The following is a 15,820-nucleotide window of genomic DNA, read 5'->3' as shown; positions in this document are numbered from 1 at the left end:
AATTACGTCAGGCGTCCGGTCCGCACACGACTAGGGAGCGGGAAGATTTGTGCTACGCCTGCGCAGAGATGGGGGCGGAGCCCTAGTGAGAAGGCGGGGCTTTAGCAAAGGCCCTGTCTGAGGTACACCCCGTGCCCCGCCCACAAAGGGGCGTGGCCAATGGCCTGCCCTTGGGTCTTGCGAAGGGTTCGCTTTCGAGGCAGGGTTGTTCGAGATCTGGGCGGCTCAGAGCGGATTTGGTCCTGATGAAAAAGGTTTACGTGTTTCTTCACTCTCTTTCCGGTTCCCCAAGCCAAGGCAGACCGTCTAAAATTCTTTACGCGGGGCTTTCCTCGGTCTCTTCCTTACCACCGGGCCGAGTAATGAGCGCTGGCTCTCCTCTCGTCATCATTCGCCCTGTTCAGAGTTGTGGAGTGTCATAAACGGCCCAGCCACAGCCTGGGGCCGGTGCTGGGAGCACACGTCTACTGGAGCCTGTGCCAGTCACCACACGCCCTCCGTATTTTCCTCTTCACTTCCCTCCCCAAGTTGGCCTGAATATTGTTAAATCCTTATTTGGGGGGGACCTTTGTGTGCCTGCATCCCCTTGCATGTCCTCCCTCCCCATCTGCCATCCATGCTGAATTTTGATGCAGACCTATACAGGATTTTTCTTATGCCTGGGTGCACAATAAAATGCTCAAATGTTTGAAGAATGAGTAAATCAGCACATCTTCGACCCTTCCTCCCCCCCATACAGGCACTTCAGGATCCTTTCATTTTCTTTCCTAGCATTTTCCTGTGTGTGTTTAATGGTCTAGCATCCTTCCACCTTACTTTACCTAGGTGAGGGTAATGGTCGCGTTTTGTTCACTGCTGTATCCCCAGTTCCTACACAATGTCTAGTACATGGTAGGTCCTCAGGAACTATTCTTTCAAGGTTAAAGGGAAATTCTTTCTTTTTCTGTCTTATAGCTGAGAAGCTGACATCTCCTGTACTTCCAGCTGGAACTTTGAACCCCTACCTTCCTGGGCCATGAGCATTCCTCAAGTAGGAAGGTGTAATGGTCCCTTGATCTCTCTCCAAATAAGACCCCCCCCCCCCAATAAGGCAAGCTGGGATTGAGCAGCCTTCACTTCCCCACTCACTTGCAGACCCCATAGGAGACAGACAGCAGCTGGTGAGAGAGGAGCCTTTAATGAAACATGAGTTGCAGGCCTGGCCCACTACTCTTGCGCCCTTGTTGGAGGAGGGGCAAGGGTGGGAGTGTGGGGAGGGGAAAGTGGGGTGAGGGGGAAGCAGGGCAAAGGGGCAGGTATGGCAGGGTGGAGGGGAAGGGCGCTGCCCACTGGGGCTGTCTGCTCAACTGTTCTCCCAGAAGAAGTTGTTACAGGCCACTGTGAGGGCAGCCACCAGCACCACATACTCCTGGAAGTCCACCTCCCCATCTCCATTCTCGTCTAGCTCCTTCATCACCTTGTCCACGGCATCCGTATCCTTCTGGGCCTGTGGAGGGAAGAGATGGAGAGGTAGGTGTATAGGGAGATGAATAGCACTGAGTCAGGGGCAAGGGAGGTGGCTGATTGGGGAGAAGGAGGCAGAGATGAACAAGAGGGACTAATTATGGGACTCTTCTGCTCCCCTCCTCAAAACTAACAAAACACATGTGGCCTCCTGTTGCCTACAGAATAAGCTCCTTAACAAGGCAGAGTAACAATAACAACGTCAAGTACCGTATGTTGAGTGCCTACAATGCCACAAGCACTACACTAGGAGCTTTACAAGCATTGTCTAATTTAATTCTAACACAAATAGTATGAAGTAGGTTTCATTATTCCCATTCTAGAGAAGAAACAAATTGACAGTTGGTGGTTAAATGATGTGCCCAAAGTCACACAGCTAGAAAGTGGCAGGGCCAGAATTTGAACCCACGTCTAATAAAACCTCAAAGCTGGTACACTTTCTATTGGCTTCTCCTTTACTATATATAGCATGCTGCATATTCTTCTTTCTCCTATGCTTTTGTTCATGCAGTTACTTCCTCCTAAAATACCTACATTTACCTTAATAACCTTGCGATGGAAATCCATAGCTCAAGTGCCACCTCTTTGGAGAAGCTGTCCTACTTTAGTCAGGTTAATATTCTCCCATAAGCCTTTCTGGCACTTCTGTTCAGGCTTTGCGTACTTCCTGAGTGGCTGGCCCAAGGCTTCAGAGGGAGGAAGGTCTCACTGCCTCTGAGCTTCCTGTCAGCAGACTGGGGGCCTCTTTTGGTCCTTCAACTCTGTTCTTTCCTGAATATGTCACTTCCTGGTGTTCATGGTTTACTTCCAAGTGTCAGTCTTTCCCTTCTAGACTGTGAGCCTTGTTATCGATGCATCTACATAGAGTCTAGCACTTTTAACAGGTGACCAATAAATCGGCATTTTGACTTAGGGGAGCCTGGAAAAACCCAGGAGAGAAGCCTGGGAGAGGAAGGAGATGGTTGGTCTGAGCTGGGGTGGGGTGGGGAGATGGCAGAGAGGTGCCCACTCTGTTCCCCCACCCCTTGCCCATTCCACCCCATACCCCCACTCTGTGCTCACGTCCAGGAAGCCAGAGAGCTCGGTCTGCAGCAGCTCTTTCAGCTCCTTCTTGCTCAGCTTGTACTTGTCCCCCTCCTTGCCCGAGTGGGCGTGGAACACATTGATGAGAGTCTCCATCGCCGTCTCCAGCTCAGAGCCCATTGCGCAGCTCACCTACCCACCCCCACCATGGAAGTGAGCTGAGGACCAAGCTCAGGGTATCTGTGGTCCAGTAGAGGGGAGCCCTTAGCCATGGCCCTGGTCCCATAGCTCGAATAGCCATGAGATCAGAGCTCCACTGAAATTTATCCTTCACTGAGATTTTACGATGTGGGAGAACCCAACAGACCTAAATCCAGACCTGTATTCTGTGTCCCTCAATCCATACCCCAGCAAGAGGGAGTCAGGGTTTGGGGCATGGAGGTAGAGCAGCTGGAGATGGGCTGGCTCTGGAGGCCTGCAGAGGAGTCTGCAGTGGCTCTTGGCTGCCTGGGCAGACACTGAGGAGGGTGGGGCAGGCAGGCGGGGGTGGTCACAGGACCTGGCCAGGCTTCCTCTGGCTCTGTTATTATGCTGGACCTTGCCTGCCTAGCACAGCCAAGCTCTGCTGTTGGCAGTGATGGCTGGGCTCCCCTTTATAGCCTTGTCTCTTTTGCCCATCCCTAGCAAGGAGTCAGTCTGGTGCCCTCGGTCAGCCTGATGGAGAGGGTGGCAGCCTGAGTGTCTGGCCCCAGGTTTCATGAGGACGGGGGTGGGGCGGGTCTCACTGCCTCTGAACTTCGTGTCAGCAGACTGGGGGCCTCTTTTGGTCCTTCAAGTCTGTTCTCTCCTGAACATGTTACGTTGGCTTCCCTGGGGTTCACCTCTACTACTTCTAGTTTTGTTCCTTTTACTTCTCTGCAGAATCAGCCCTTCCATCGGGTGGTGGTGGGAAGGGAGAGAGGAATGTCTGAGCCTTTTCCCTGGAGTCAGGGCTCCCAGGAAGGGGGAGAGGAATCCTGTGGGACTTGTCCCTGCTGCTGGCCACTCCCACCCCCAGCCTGACCTAATTGATGTGGGGACAGTGGCAGCAGGGAGAATGGGCTAAAATGTATTGAGGGAGATAAAGGGCTGAGTGCACGGGTCCTCTGAGTTCAAGGGGCTGCGAGAGAAGAGAAAAATGGAAGGGTCTGTTGAGGAGGAGGGACTGCCAAGCAGGGGCCTCTTTGCCTTGGCCTTGGGACAATCAGCCCCTCCATGGTCTCAGGGGGCAGCTCAGGTGTCTCAGATCAGGTGTCCCCATCCTTCCCCAGGCCTGATGGGCTGGACAATGGGCCCTGATCAGATGACATCCCAGCTCTTCAATGGGGCCCTTGTGAGTGTCACCTGAACTCCGGATATGAGAAGCAGTTGTCACAGAGACATGGGGGAGATGGAACCCAAGCTGGGCTGATGGCGGGGATAAGGGGGGTATGTGAAGGAGGGGTGCTGGTGGCTAAGTTATCGGCCCCATCCAGGATGGGCACCTCAAGGTTGCCTGGAGCCCTTGAGCAGCCTGGGATTTTGTGTAGGGGCCATTCTGAAAGGACTTGGGCAGGGAGGGGACAGATGGGAAAGCAAAGAGGAAAGAATTGAGGGGAAGAAGAATCTGGAGGTCTGGGCCAAGGAAGAGGAGGAGGAGAAAGGGGACTCACGTGAAGGGAGGGTTGGGGTTGGGTACAGTATCCTAGTGCCCCCTCTTCCTGATATCACACGGTCCATGCTCTGCCCTCCCCCCCCAGACTTCCCTGGAACCTGAGCTCTTGGCAAGGCTGGGTGGGGGTGGCAGAGAGACCGAGGCTGAAGCAGGGGTGGGCAGAAGCAGCTGTTCCATCTGCTTTCTTATTCTTACCCCACTGGAAGTGAGGCGAGGGCTGGGTCCCCTGCCAGCCTCAGGGAGATTGAGGGAACCTTGGGAGGACACTTGAGGGCTCTGTGGTAGAAGGGCCTGGTCTCCTGGAAGCTTGGTGGCTGGGTTCCCCAATGGCTTCCTTATTCACTGAGCTCCCAGATCTCCCTCTGACCTTCACTTGCCTGCCTTCATCACCCTCCAAACCCTGTCTCCCTCAAATCCCAAACCGCAGTCACCAGCATACTTTCCAGTCCCTCAGTGCACCACGATGCCATTGTCCCCAGACTCTTGGAGCCCCGCTGAAGTCCCCTTTCCCCCAAGCTGGCCAGGGCAGGATGGGGCAGAATACTCACTGTCAGCCTGGGCCTGAGGTGGGAGCAGGTTCTGGACAGACAGCTGAAGCTGCAAATGTGGCTCCCGGAGCTGTGTGGGGAGACCTGTCTTCAGCCTGCCTTCCCCCACTGACCCCCCCTCCCCACCGGCTCCACCCCTTCACAGACGGACACCCAGTGGGGCAAGGGGCCAGGAGAGGACAGAGGCGCCCTCTGTCTCCTGGGCTGGAACAGGCTGCCCTGTGTCCTCTTCTTTAGCCTCTGTTGCCTTCCCCCACTGCTGGGCCTCAACAGGCAGGGCCCAGGAGGAAGGGAGGTGGGAAAAGTCCTGGGAGGGACACTGAGAGGCCTGCCTGCCACCCCCTGCGGTACTGGCTGTGGCTGCTAGGCAGGGAACAGGAGGAGCCCGCTGAGGGGTCTTAGTGAGGGGTCCTCTCTGAATAATTTAGTCTTGGGAGTCTCCCTGAGGAGTTTCAGTCTGAGACCCCACTGAGGTATTTCAATCCAAGGTCTCCTCTACTGGGGTCTCAGCCTGGATCCCCCTCTGTTTGTGGAGTCAGAGCCTGGGATCCTCTGAGGGGGTCTTGGGCTGCAGGGTCCTTTGCGGGATCTCATTCTGAGGGGTCCTGTGTGGTGTTTCTTGGATTGCTCTCAGTGCTGCGCTCCCTCAGTTGGTTCTTTCCATCTGCAGTCGCCCCCCTCCCGGCAACAGACACACTCCCGATTAGACGCAGGTGTGGTGGGGCAGCAGGCTCCCTGTACGAGAAGGGATGGGACCCTAGGACACCAGCTGAGTGGGATCTGTCCAGGCAGCTCCGGGCAGCTCCAGGCAGGGCCGCCCCTCCACCAAGTGGGGGCGCGCGTGGGCCGGGTTGGGGGGCCAGGGTTCAAGGCCTGATTGCTGGGGTGGGGTGAGGGGGGTGGTGGTGGCGAGAAGCGTGATTGGGCGGTCTGCTCTCTTCAGAATCAACCACGGAAACGCGACACCTCCGGGCTTGGGAGCGGCTGTCTCCTCCCGCCCGAGGGGCTTATAAACCTCAGCCCTACGGCTCCTGCTCGCGTGCACCCCGGCTCCTTGCCCCGGTGAGTCGCATCCCCCTAACCCTGGAGGGGCCTGCGGAGCCTTTTTTCTCCCTGGTCTCCCGCGTCCCTCTCCCGGAGCCCGCTCAGACAGGGATTCAGGAAGTGGCTTTGGGAGATCAAGTCCAGAGGTGGGGGCGGGGGGGTGGGAAAGGGAGGGATGAGGGGGCGTGTCCCCTTCCTCCAGCCGTCCCCGCCCCCAGGGCTGTGAGGGGCGGTACCAAGCCCTTACTGGGCGCGGGCAGTCAGCCGAGTCCCATCCAGGACCCGTGTCGCCGGGAAATAGGGGTGGGAGGGTCTGTAGGGTCCTGGGCTCGGCTCTCTGCCCAGCTGCCCCTGAGGGAGATGGGGGCGGGCAGCAGAGGCCGGGGCTGTCAAGACTGAGCCAACCCTGACCGCAGCTGGGCAGTGGCCAGACCCTGGGCTTCTCTGCTGGGAAGAGCGGCCAGAACGTGTGTGGGCGGGTGGAGTGCCGGCGGGTGGAGACCCAGGTCCCTACACAAACAAGCTTTGGAGACAAACAACCTCATGACCCTTTGAGGCTGGGTGAGACTCCAAGAAAGGGCCCTTGGGACTGAACTACACAGAGGGGCCAGGAGACTGAGAAGACTCCAAAGGGGGACCCTGGCCTCCTGCCAGACAGAGGAGTCTCCACTGAGAGGCCACCACAGAAGGGTCCCTAAGACACAAACACTTCAAAAGGACCCCCAGACAGTGAGACCTAGACAGGAAGGGGTTTCTGGAAGTGAATACCTGGGTGCACTGAGGTACTGTTGCCTGGTTCCCTGCCCCAAGCTCCATCCTTGTCCCCTCCCTCCTTCCCCTAATGCCTCCTCCAGGCAGAGGCCTGAGGTGGCAATGCCAGGGCAGGGGCACTCTGGCCTATCCTGACTCTCTCTCTCTCTCCTTTCCCCTCCTTCAGGTCAGCCCTGTGAGGACATCAGCTCCAGCCCCGGGGTCCTAATGGCAGCTGAGCCACTGACTGAGCTGGAGGCGGCCATCGAGACAGTGGTCACCACCTTCTTCACCTTTGCAGGGCGGGAGGGCCGGAAGGGCAGTCTCAGCATCAATGAGTTTAAGGAACTGGTCACTCAGCAGTTGCCTCACCTGCTCAAGGTAAGTGGGGGTCTCTGGGCCTGAGATTTTGGGAGACAGTGGCTGTGGGACACTGTGTATGTGAGATGGTATTGCTGGGCACGATAATGTGAGCACAGGTGTGTTGTGGAGATGGATGTGTGTGACTATTCGTAAATGGTTCTGGGTGTTTTTGCCGGGGGTGTGTGTGTGTGTAACGAGGTAACACTGTGTTTGTGTGAGTGAGTGTGTTGTTGAGCTTTGTGCTTCCATCAGACAATGCTGTTGGGTTCTTGTGTCTGCTCTGTGCCTCTCTGGTCTCATTTCCGCAACACAGGACTGGACCCAGAGCTGGCTTTCAGGAGATTCATAGAACATCAGAAGGAGGTCAAGAGAAAACATGGTCCAAACTCCTCACTTCTTATATATGGAAACTAAGGCCCAGCTATGGGAAGGGGTTTGTCAAAAATAAAATGCAGCCAAATTCATAGAGTCATAGAATCTCAGGGTATGAGGGAGATGTAAGTAATCTGTGATTACTTCCCACCCCCTCTGGGAATCCCCTCAATAATGCGCCTGACAAGGTCATTCCTTTTCTCCTACTCACAGGATGGAGTAGGGATTTTTTTTTGTGAGGAAGATCAACCCAGAGCTAACCTCTGCCAATCCTCCTCTTTTTGTTGAAGAAGACTGGCCCTGGGCTAACATCTGTGCCGGTCTTCCTCTACTTTATATGGGACACCGCCACAGCATGGCTTAACAAGCAGTGCGTCGGTGTGCGCCCAGGATCTGAATCCCGGGCCGCCGCAGGAGAGCGCACAGCGCACTTAACCGCTATGCCATCAGGACGGCCCTGGAGTAGGGATTTAAATTGCATTCACTCTGGGTTGGCACATCATCCGAGGCTGTTAACAGTTTCTTTTACATCCTTTCTGAAAATTCACAGGCAAATAAAAATGTGTGAACATGGATTTAAAGAAAAACAGAGGGGCCCGCCCCGTGGCCTGTCGGTTAAGTGTGCGTGGTCCGTTGCTGGCAGCTCCGGTTCGGATCCCGGGCGCGCACCGATGCACTGCTTGTCAGGCCATGCTGTGGCGGCGTCCCATATAAAGTGGAGGAAGATGGGCACGGATGTTAGCCCAGGCCCATCTTCCTCACCAAAAAGAGGAGGATTGGCATGGATGTTAGCTCAGGGCTGATCTTCCTCAAAAAAAAAAAAAAGAAAAACACAAATGAATCTCTGAAGCTCATAGTTGATCATCTGAAAAGTCCACTGCATCCTTAGACTTCTCGGACTTTTCCCTTCCTCTTCTCGCTGAAGGTACAGAATTCCCTGTAGCCTTGTCAAATAGTGACTTGTTTTTCTTCCAAATCCAGCTCTCTCTGGGCTTGGAAATTCAGGAAGTAGCCTCTTTGCTTTTCATTGCTGCTCCCAGATCTTAGTTTCTTCTTCCTAAGATGCCCAGCTTCTTGGAAGCTAGTATGCCGCCTGCCACCTTTCTTGTTGCATTCCTTATAGCTCTTCAGCTCCTGGCTTACTGTTTTTTGTTTTTTTTTTTTTTTGCTGAGGAAGAGTCACCCTGAACTAACATCCACTGCCAATCTTCCTCTTTTTGTATGTGAGCTGCTGCCACAGCGTGGCCACTGACAGATGAGTGGTGTAGGTCCGTGCCTGGGGCTGCTGTAGCAGAGTGTGCTGAACTTAACCACTAGGCCATGGGGGCTGGCCCATGGCTTAATGTTTTTCTTCTCATCACTGCTACTGTTGTTTTCGTCAGTATCCACACAGACAACTCATTCAACACCCTGGCCTTTCAATTTCTTGAACTCCTCACTTCCAAAGATTCTATCCACTTGCATCTCAGCATCCTACTCCTCTCTTCATGCTTTAGATCTTGTCATTACCAAAATAACGCACCACCTCCAAAATTGCGATTTCAAGCTTCCCTGTCTGTGTCTACTACCTCCTGTCATTTCAGTTCTATTCCTCTATCTAGTTCCTCCACTTCAGCATTTCCTTGACTCCACTGGGACCGTCAGTCTCTTGACCACTTTTTCATCCTCCATCATCATCCCTCATGTCCTTATTTCCCTTCTTACGCAGCTGGGTTCTTTTTTTTTTTTTGGGAGGAAGATCAGCCCTGAGCTAACATCCATGCTAATCCTCCTCTTTTTGCTGAGGAAGACTGGCTCTGCGCTAACATCTATTGCCAATCCTCCTCCTTTTTTTCCCCAAAGTCCCAGTAGATAGTTGATTGTCATAGTTGCACATCCTTCTAGTTGCTGTATGTGGGATGTGGCTGCAGCGTGGCCGGAGAAGTGGTGTGTCGGTGCACGCCCAGGATCCGAACCCGGGCTGCCAGTAGCGGAGCACGTGCGCTTAACCGCTAAGCCACGGGGCTAGCCCCTCAGCTGGGTTCTAAGGGTCATCATGTAGTCACACCCTCAGCTTCCTTGATTCTGTTTCTCTCTGTCCTATTTGTTTTTTTTTTTCAATGTTTTATTTATTTATTTTTTTTCCCCCAAAGCCCCAGTAGATAGCTGTATGTCATAGATGCAAATCCTTCTAGTTGCTGTACGTGGGACGCGGCCTCAGCATGGCCTGAGAAGCGGTGCGTCGGTGCGCGCCCGGGATCCGAACCCGGGCCGCCAGCAGCGGAGCGCGCGCACTTAACCGCTAAGCCACGGGGCTGGCCCTCTCTGTCCTATTTGTTAGGTGAAATCCCAACCCAGGTTAAATCCAACATTTCACCTCCATGAACTTGCTGGTTAAATTCACCCTTCTGCTTCTGCACTCCTATAGCTGAATCTGGCTGGAGAAAAATGCTGACTTGCCATGTTGACTTGTCTCACTTTAAATATATAACCACAAACCCCAAGGGGACGCTTGGCAATGCCTCGCAATTCTGCTGCATTTTCCTAGCTGATTCGGTTGCTAGCTCTTTCAGATGATTATTTCACACCTTTTCCTTTCTCCTCAGACTCCAGTCCCTCTTTCCACTTCTCTGTCTCACTGAGAAATTTTCTCACTGAGAAAATAAGAACAATCAGGAAACTTCTATGTGCTCCCTCCACCTAAACCTACCAACCAGTCAGCACATACCCTGCCTTCCTTCCCGTCACATGAATGATGTGTCTCTGCTCCTAAGGCCAGCCCCTCCTCTCATACCCTGGATCCCATTCCTTCTCACCTACTTAAAGACTTTACTCTTTCAGGGCTGGCCTCGTGGTGTAGCAGTTCAGTGCTCGCGCTCTGCTGCTGGCGGCCCTGGCCCTGGCCCGGATCCCGGGTGCGCACCGATGCACCGCTTGTCAGGCCATGCTGTGGCGGCGTCCCATATAATGGTGGAGGAAGATGGGCACAGATGTTAGCCCAGGGCCAGTCTTCCTCAGCAAAAAGAGAAGGATTGGGATGGATGTTAGCTTGGGGCTGATCTTCCTTACAGGTAAAAAAAAAAAAAAAAAAAGACTACTCTTTCAAATCTTTCCTCTCTCTCTTGCATCGTCAAATTTTCCCTCCCTACTAGATTGTTCTGATCAGTTTACAAATATGCTGTAATGTCTTCTATCTTAAAAAAAAAAAGAAAACCTCCCTTTACCCTACAACTCCTTCCAGCTATGCCTTCCATCTCTGCTCCCCTTTATAGCAAAACTCCTCAAAAGCAATGAGAGTTATTTATACTTACTGTCTCCACTTTTCCTGCCCAGGTCCAGAATGCTCATCCCCCAGGTATTTGCTAGGCCTATGCCTCAAGTAACTCACATTTCTGCTCAAATGGCAAATCCACAGCATGGCCTTCCCTCACCACTGAATACAAAGGTCACCTCCCTTGTGTTCTAGTCCTTTACCCTGCTTTATTTTCTTTCAGAACACTTCCATCACAACTTGACCTCCATTATGTACTTGTGTATTACTAAGAATGTAAGTCCCATGGGAAAAGGAACCTGCTCACTGTTTTATCTCCAGCACCTAGAGCAGTGTCTGACTCCTAGTAGATGTTCGGTAAAATATTGAATGAGTGAGTAGATGGTAAAAAAGTAAAAAATAAAAATTGTTGAGTGAGTGAGTAAATAATTGCATCTTACCTACTGTGCTACAAATAGTTTTTTAACAATGTAACAGTGCATATAGGATATTTTCCCATTTTTAAAAAATGATGCACTGTATTCCATTATGTATGTTAACCCAAATTATGTAACCAATCCTCTGTTGATAGACATTTCTCTTGTGTCCATTTTTTTCCCTTTTGCAAACATCCTTCTTTATATATCTTTAAATACTTAAGGGAAAATATCAACATAGGGGAAATGTCTAGCAGTAGAAATATTAGGTCAAAAGGCTTGTTTGTTCTTCTTTTTTTTTTTTTTTTGTGAGGAAGATTAGCCCTGAGCTAACATCCAATGCCAATCCTCCTCTTTTTTTGCTGAGAAAGATTGGCCCCGGGCTAACATCCATGCCCATCTTCCTCTACTCTATATGGGACGCCACCACAGCATGGCTTGACAAACAGTGCGTTGGTCCACACCCTGGATCCGAACCCGAGACCTGTGGGCCGCTGAAGCGGAGCACGGGAACTCAACCGCTGTGCTTCCGGGCTTGCCCCAGCATGTTTGTTCTTAATTTTTATAGTTATTACTGATTTGCCTCCCAGCAAAATTGTACCAGTTTTCATGGCCACCAACAGTGCATACGAATGCCTGTTTCCCATGTCCTTGCCCAAACTGGTTCTTACCAAGTTTTTAATTTTTGCCAATCTAATATGTGAAAATAGTATCTTATTTGATTTACATTTCTTTACTTCTGAGTGAAATAGAATATTAAAAAAAAATATATATTTTTTTGGTGAGGAAGATTAGCCCTGAGCTAACGTCTGTTGCCAATCCCTCTTTTTTTGCTGAGGAAGATTGGCCCCGGGCTAACATCTGTGCCCATCTTCCTCTACTTTATACGTGGGATGCCTGCCACAGCATGGCTTGATAAGCAGTGCATAGGTCCGCGCCTGGGATCCAAACTTGCGAACCCAGGGCCACCAAAGTGGAGCTCATGAACTTAACCACAATGCCACTGGGCTGGCCCCTAAAAAATATTTTTGGTGGACACGTATACTGCTTTTTCTGTGAACTGCTTCTTTATTTCTTTTATCAAAGAGTTTTTCTTTTTCATATTGATTTATTATAGCTCTTCCTAGAGTAAAGAAATTAGCCTTTGTCTATTATGTGTGTTGCAAATATTTTTTCCTAATTTGCCCTTTGTCTCTTGACTTCGTTTTTGGTATTTTTTGCCATACAGAATACAAAAAATTTTTGTGTAGTCAAATCTATTTAGCTTTTCCTGAATGGCTTCTGTGTTTTATGCCATGCTTAGAAAAGTTTTCCCGGGCCGGCCCTGTGGCTTAGCGGTTAAGTGCGCGCCCTCTGATGCTGGCGGCCCGGGTTTGGATCCCGGGCGTGCACCGCTTCTCCGGCCATGCTGAGGCCGCGTCCCACATACAGCAACTAGAAGGATGTGCAGCTATGACATAAAACTATCTACTGGGGCTTTTGGGGGGAAAAAATAAATAAATAAAATCTTTTAAAAAAAAAGTTTTCCCCAATTTAACATATTAAAAAAACCCCAGACTTTATTTTATTATTAAAATTTTCCCACTGGTGTGAAATACCACCTTTATTATTTATTCAATTCCCATGTGTGTTTTGGATCTCTTTATTCTGTTTCATTCATCAGTTTATTATTTATTTGGTAACAATCTCGTTGTTTTTTTTTTTTAAAAGAACATCTTTTTATTTTATTTTTTTTTTAAGATTTTATTTATTTATTTATTTTCCTCCCAAAGCCCCAGTAGATAGTTGCATGTCATAGCTGTACATCCTTCTAGTTGCTGTACGTGGGACGCGGCCTCAGCATGGCCGGAGAAGCGGTGCGTCTGTGCGTGCCCGGGATCCGAACCCAGGCCGCCAGCAGCGGAGCGCACGCACTTAACTGCTAAGCCACGGGGCCGGCCCGGTAACAATCTCGTTTAATTACTATAGTTTTATAATATGCTTTCATAACTTGTAGGGTTGGTTCTCTTTCATTATTCTTATTTTTCAGAATTTCACTGGTAGATCTTACGTTTATTTTTCAAGAAGAATTTTAGTAACATTTAATCATGTTAAAGAGAATTCTGTAGATATTTTAATTGGGATAGTATAAAAATGATATTTTAGGGAAAATTAATGTCTTTATACTATTGATTCTTTGTCTCTAAAAAAAATATGTTTTTCTTTCTTTCTTTCTTTATTTTCTTTGTGAGGAAGATCCGCCCTGAGCTAATATCCATGCCAATCCTCCTCTTTTTGCTGAGGAAGACCGGCCCTAAGCTAACATCTATTGCCAATCCTCCTCCTCTTTTTCCCTTTTTCTCCCCAAAGCCCCAGTAGATAGTTGTATGTCATAGTTGCACATCCTTCTAGTTGCTGTATGTGGGATGCTGCCTCAGCATGTCCGGACAAGTGGTGCGTCGGTGCGCGCCCGGGATTCGAACCCGGGCTGCCAGTAGTGGAGCGCACGCACTTAACCACTAAGCCACAGGGCTGATCCCTGTATGTTTTTCTATTTATTCAAGTTTTCTTTTATGTCCTTCAGTTTTTTTCTCAAAAGCTTAATAGAGTTCTACATTAATGCGTTAAGTGCTTTATTTATTTATTTTTTATGATTTTAAATGGGATCTTTCTTATTATATTTCTGACTGGTTAACATTCATATACCTAAAAGGTATTGGTTTTTATGTGTTAATATTGTAACCAGACGCTTTATCATTTCTAATAGTTTTTGGGGGCAAGAAATACAGAATAGTGGATAAGAGCATAAGCCGAGACAGACAATCTAGGTTCAAATGCAGATTTGAGCTTGTCATCCCTGGTTAGTTATGTAGTGTTTCAGAGCCTTAATTTCTCATCTGTGAAATGGACTCATAATAATACCTTCCTTGTTGGATTGGTCTTGTATTTATTCAGTCAATCTTTATTGAGCACCTACTATGTCCTCTCCTGACGCCGTCCTGGGCTTTGGGTTGCAGTGGTGGACAAGCATCTGCCATGTGCCCGACGTTCTCCCAGGCACTGGGATCACAGTGGTGAACACGATGGACAAGGGCCCCTGTGCCCATGGAGGCTTTCACTCTAGCAGACTATGAAGATTTAATGAAGTAAAGCTGTAATGTGTTTAGCATAATGCTTGGAACAGTCAGCACTATTAAGTGCTTACACTTGTTGAAATGTTAGCCATCACTCTTTTGCTTTTTTCTAGGTATACAATTATATAATTGCTGATATAATAAGAGGTGAATTTGCCTCTTCTTTTCTAATACTTATACCTTTTATTTCTTTCTCTTGACTAATTGTATGTTCTCCCCCCCTGCCAATATGATGTTATACTGGACATCTTTGCCTTCCACTGACAATGCTTACAGTATTTTACTGTTAAGCATGATTGTGGCTTTAAAAAAGTCTTGTTTAGGTCTTCTATGGATTTGCTTTGTGCCATCTCTAGGTTTGGCACGCCTTCTCTGCCTTCACGCAAATGTTGATTAGAATGTTTAGCACTGAGCTCTGCCTGAGGCACCCTTCTCTGGTTTGACATCTGTCTGTTGTTCAACAGTCAACTTTTTGGTTGTGGTTGTTTATCTGGCAACAAATCCTTTGATCATGATGGTCCAGCTTACAGTATCCTTTGATTTCACAGGCTTGTCATGAGAGATATTGTCAAGGGCCCCCTAGAAAACCAGATACCCCGTGTCTTTGGCATTCTCCTGATCTACCAGGCTGGTGACCCAACTGGAAAAATGAGAAGACATTAGGGTTATGCAAATGAGCAGCCAAGTAACTGTGAACTTCTCCAGCTTTCTGTGAAGGAGGGTGGCCTGAGAAGGCTCTCGGGGTGGTTGGAGTGGGTCCATGCCTACAAGGGCTTCCTGAGTGTCCTGGGACAAATCCCAGGGCTGGTGCAGTGGTGTGCTGGAGCCCACCCGTACCTGCAGGCGAGGGCCCATTGTATGCATCTCTTCCTAGCTCTGCGTTCAGTGACATCATGTTTGTGGTTCATAATCTGCCATGGTGGGAGTATTTACACCACGGCAAACATTACAAATCAGGCCCCACCCCCCACCCCCCCAACTGCCTCTTGGAGTTGGGGACTAAGGCAGCGCTGTCTTGGAGCTGTAGCCTCATCCTGAAGGTGGGTGGCAGGCCCTAGTACTCTCTGAAGGAAGGAAATGGCAATTCTTTCCTCTCTCCTTGTCTCAAGAACCCTCGTTTCTAACCCCACTCTTCCCTTTGGTGTCTCCTCAGGATGTGGGCTCCTTAGATGAGAAGATGAAGAGCTTGGATGTGAATCAGGACTCAGAGCTCAAGTTCCACGAGTACTGGAGACTGATTGGAGAGCTGGCCAAAGAGATCAGGAAGGAGAAGGCCCAGGAGATCCAGAAGAAGTAAACCCCACTGTCTAGGGTGGGGGCTGGTAGGGCAGGGCCAGGCAGAACCCACTTCCCCCAAATAAAGACTTCTCCTTGAAGCACAAATGTTTCTTATTCACACCCCACCCTGATTTCTTCTTTTCAGACTAGGGGGTGGAAAAGCTCTGCTCTGAGGGTGGGTCCAAAAATTATGAGCTCCTTGAGGACCAGGAATGTTATTCATCTTTGAATATTCCGCATCTGGCATCTAATACCAGATCTTGTACAGGATAGGTGCTCAATAAATAAATGGTTGATGAATGAATAAAAGAAAGGTAGAGACAGATTTCTGGGGCAGGTGAGGTGACTCATATCCTACCAAGTGCCTCCTGGGGCTCAGGGGCATGGTCCTGGCTCTGTTGTCTTCTTCCTGGGGTTTGTGCCATTGGGTGATAATGATGGCAGTGAACATGTGCTGAGGGCTTGCT

The 15,820-nt window shown here is 49.9% G+C and overlaps 2 protein-coding genes across 4 annotated transcripts; one reads left to right on the top strand and one right to left on the bottom strand.

The window, feature by feature from the left end:
• Positions 1 to 1,136: 1,136 nt before the first annotated feature.
• Positions 1,137 to 6,107, bottom strand: S100A1 (S100 calcium binding protein A1). Its single transcript, XM_058539203.1, has 4 exons — positions 6,059 to 6,107; positions 4,768 to 4,837; positions 2,566 to 2,718; positions 1,137 to 1,486 (listed from the first exon to the last, which is right to left on the bottom strand). Exons 3-4 carry the CDS (start codon positions 2,704 to 2,706, stop codon positions 1,343 to 1,345), a joined length of 285 nt encoding a protein of 94 aa, XP_058395186.1. The 5' UTR covers positions 2,707 to 2,718; positions 4,768 to 4,837; positions 6,059 to 6,107; the 3' UTR covers positions 1,137 to 1,342.
• Positions 5,713 to 15,657, top strand: S100A13 (S100 calcium binding protein A13). 3 transcript variants are annotated; one of them, XM_058539201.1, is made up of 3 exons: positions 5,713 to 5,829; positions 6,749 to 6,942; positions 15,229 to 15,657. In XM_058539201.1, the coding sequence occupies exons 2-3, from the start codon at positions 6,790 to 6,792 to the stop codon at positions 15,370 to 15,372; spliced, it is 297 nt and encodes a 98-aa protein (XP_058395184.1). In that variant the 5' UTR covers positions 5,713 to 5,829; positions 6,749 to 6,789; the 3' UTR covers positions 15,373 to 15,657. The 3 variants fall into 3 exon arrangements, with proteins under 3 accessions (XP_058395184.1, XP_058395185.1, XP_058395183.1); XM_058539202.1 differs by lacking the exon at positions 5,713 to 5,829 and adding an exon at positions 6,199 to 6,372; XM_058539200.1 differs by lacking the exon at positions 5,713 to 5,829 and adding an exon at positions 6,200 to 6,593.
• Positions 15,658 to 15,820: the final 163 nt, after the last annotated feature.

This window comes from Diceros bicornis, chromosome 4, assembly GCF_020826845.1.
Source record: "Diceros bicornis minor isolate mBicDic1 chromosome 4, mDicBic1.mat.cur, whole genome shotgun sequence".
Classification (NCBI taxonomy): domain Eukaryota; kingdom Metazoa; phylum Chordata; class Mammalia; order Perissodactyla; family Rhinocerotidae; genus Diceros; species Diceros bicornis.
This window is presented reverse-complemented; position numbering and strand designations above follow the sequence as displayed.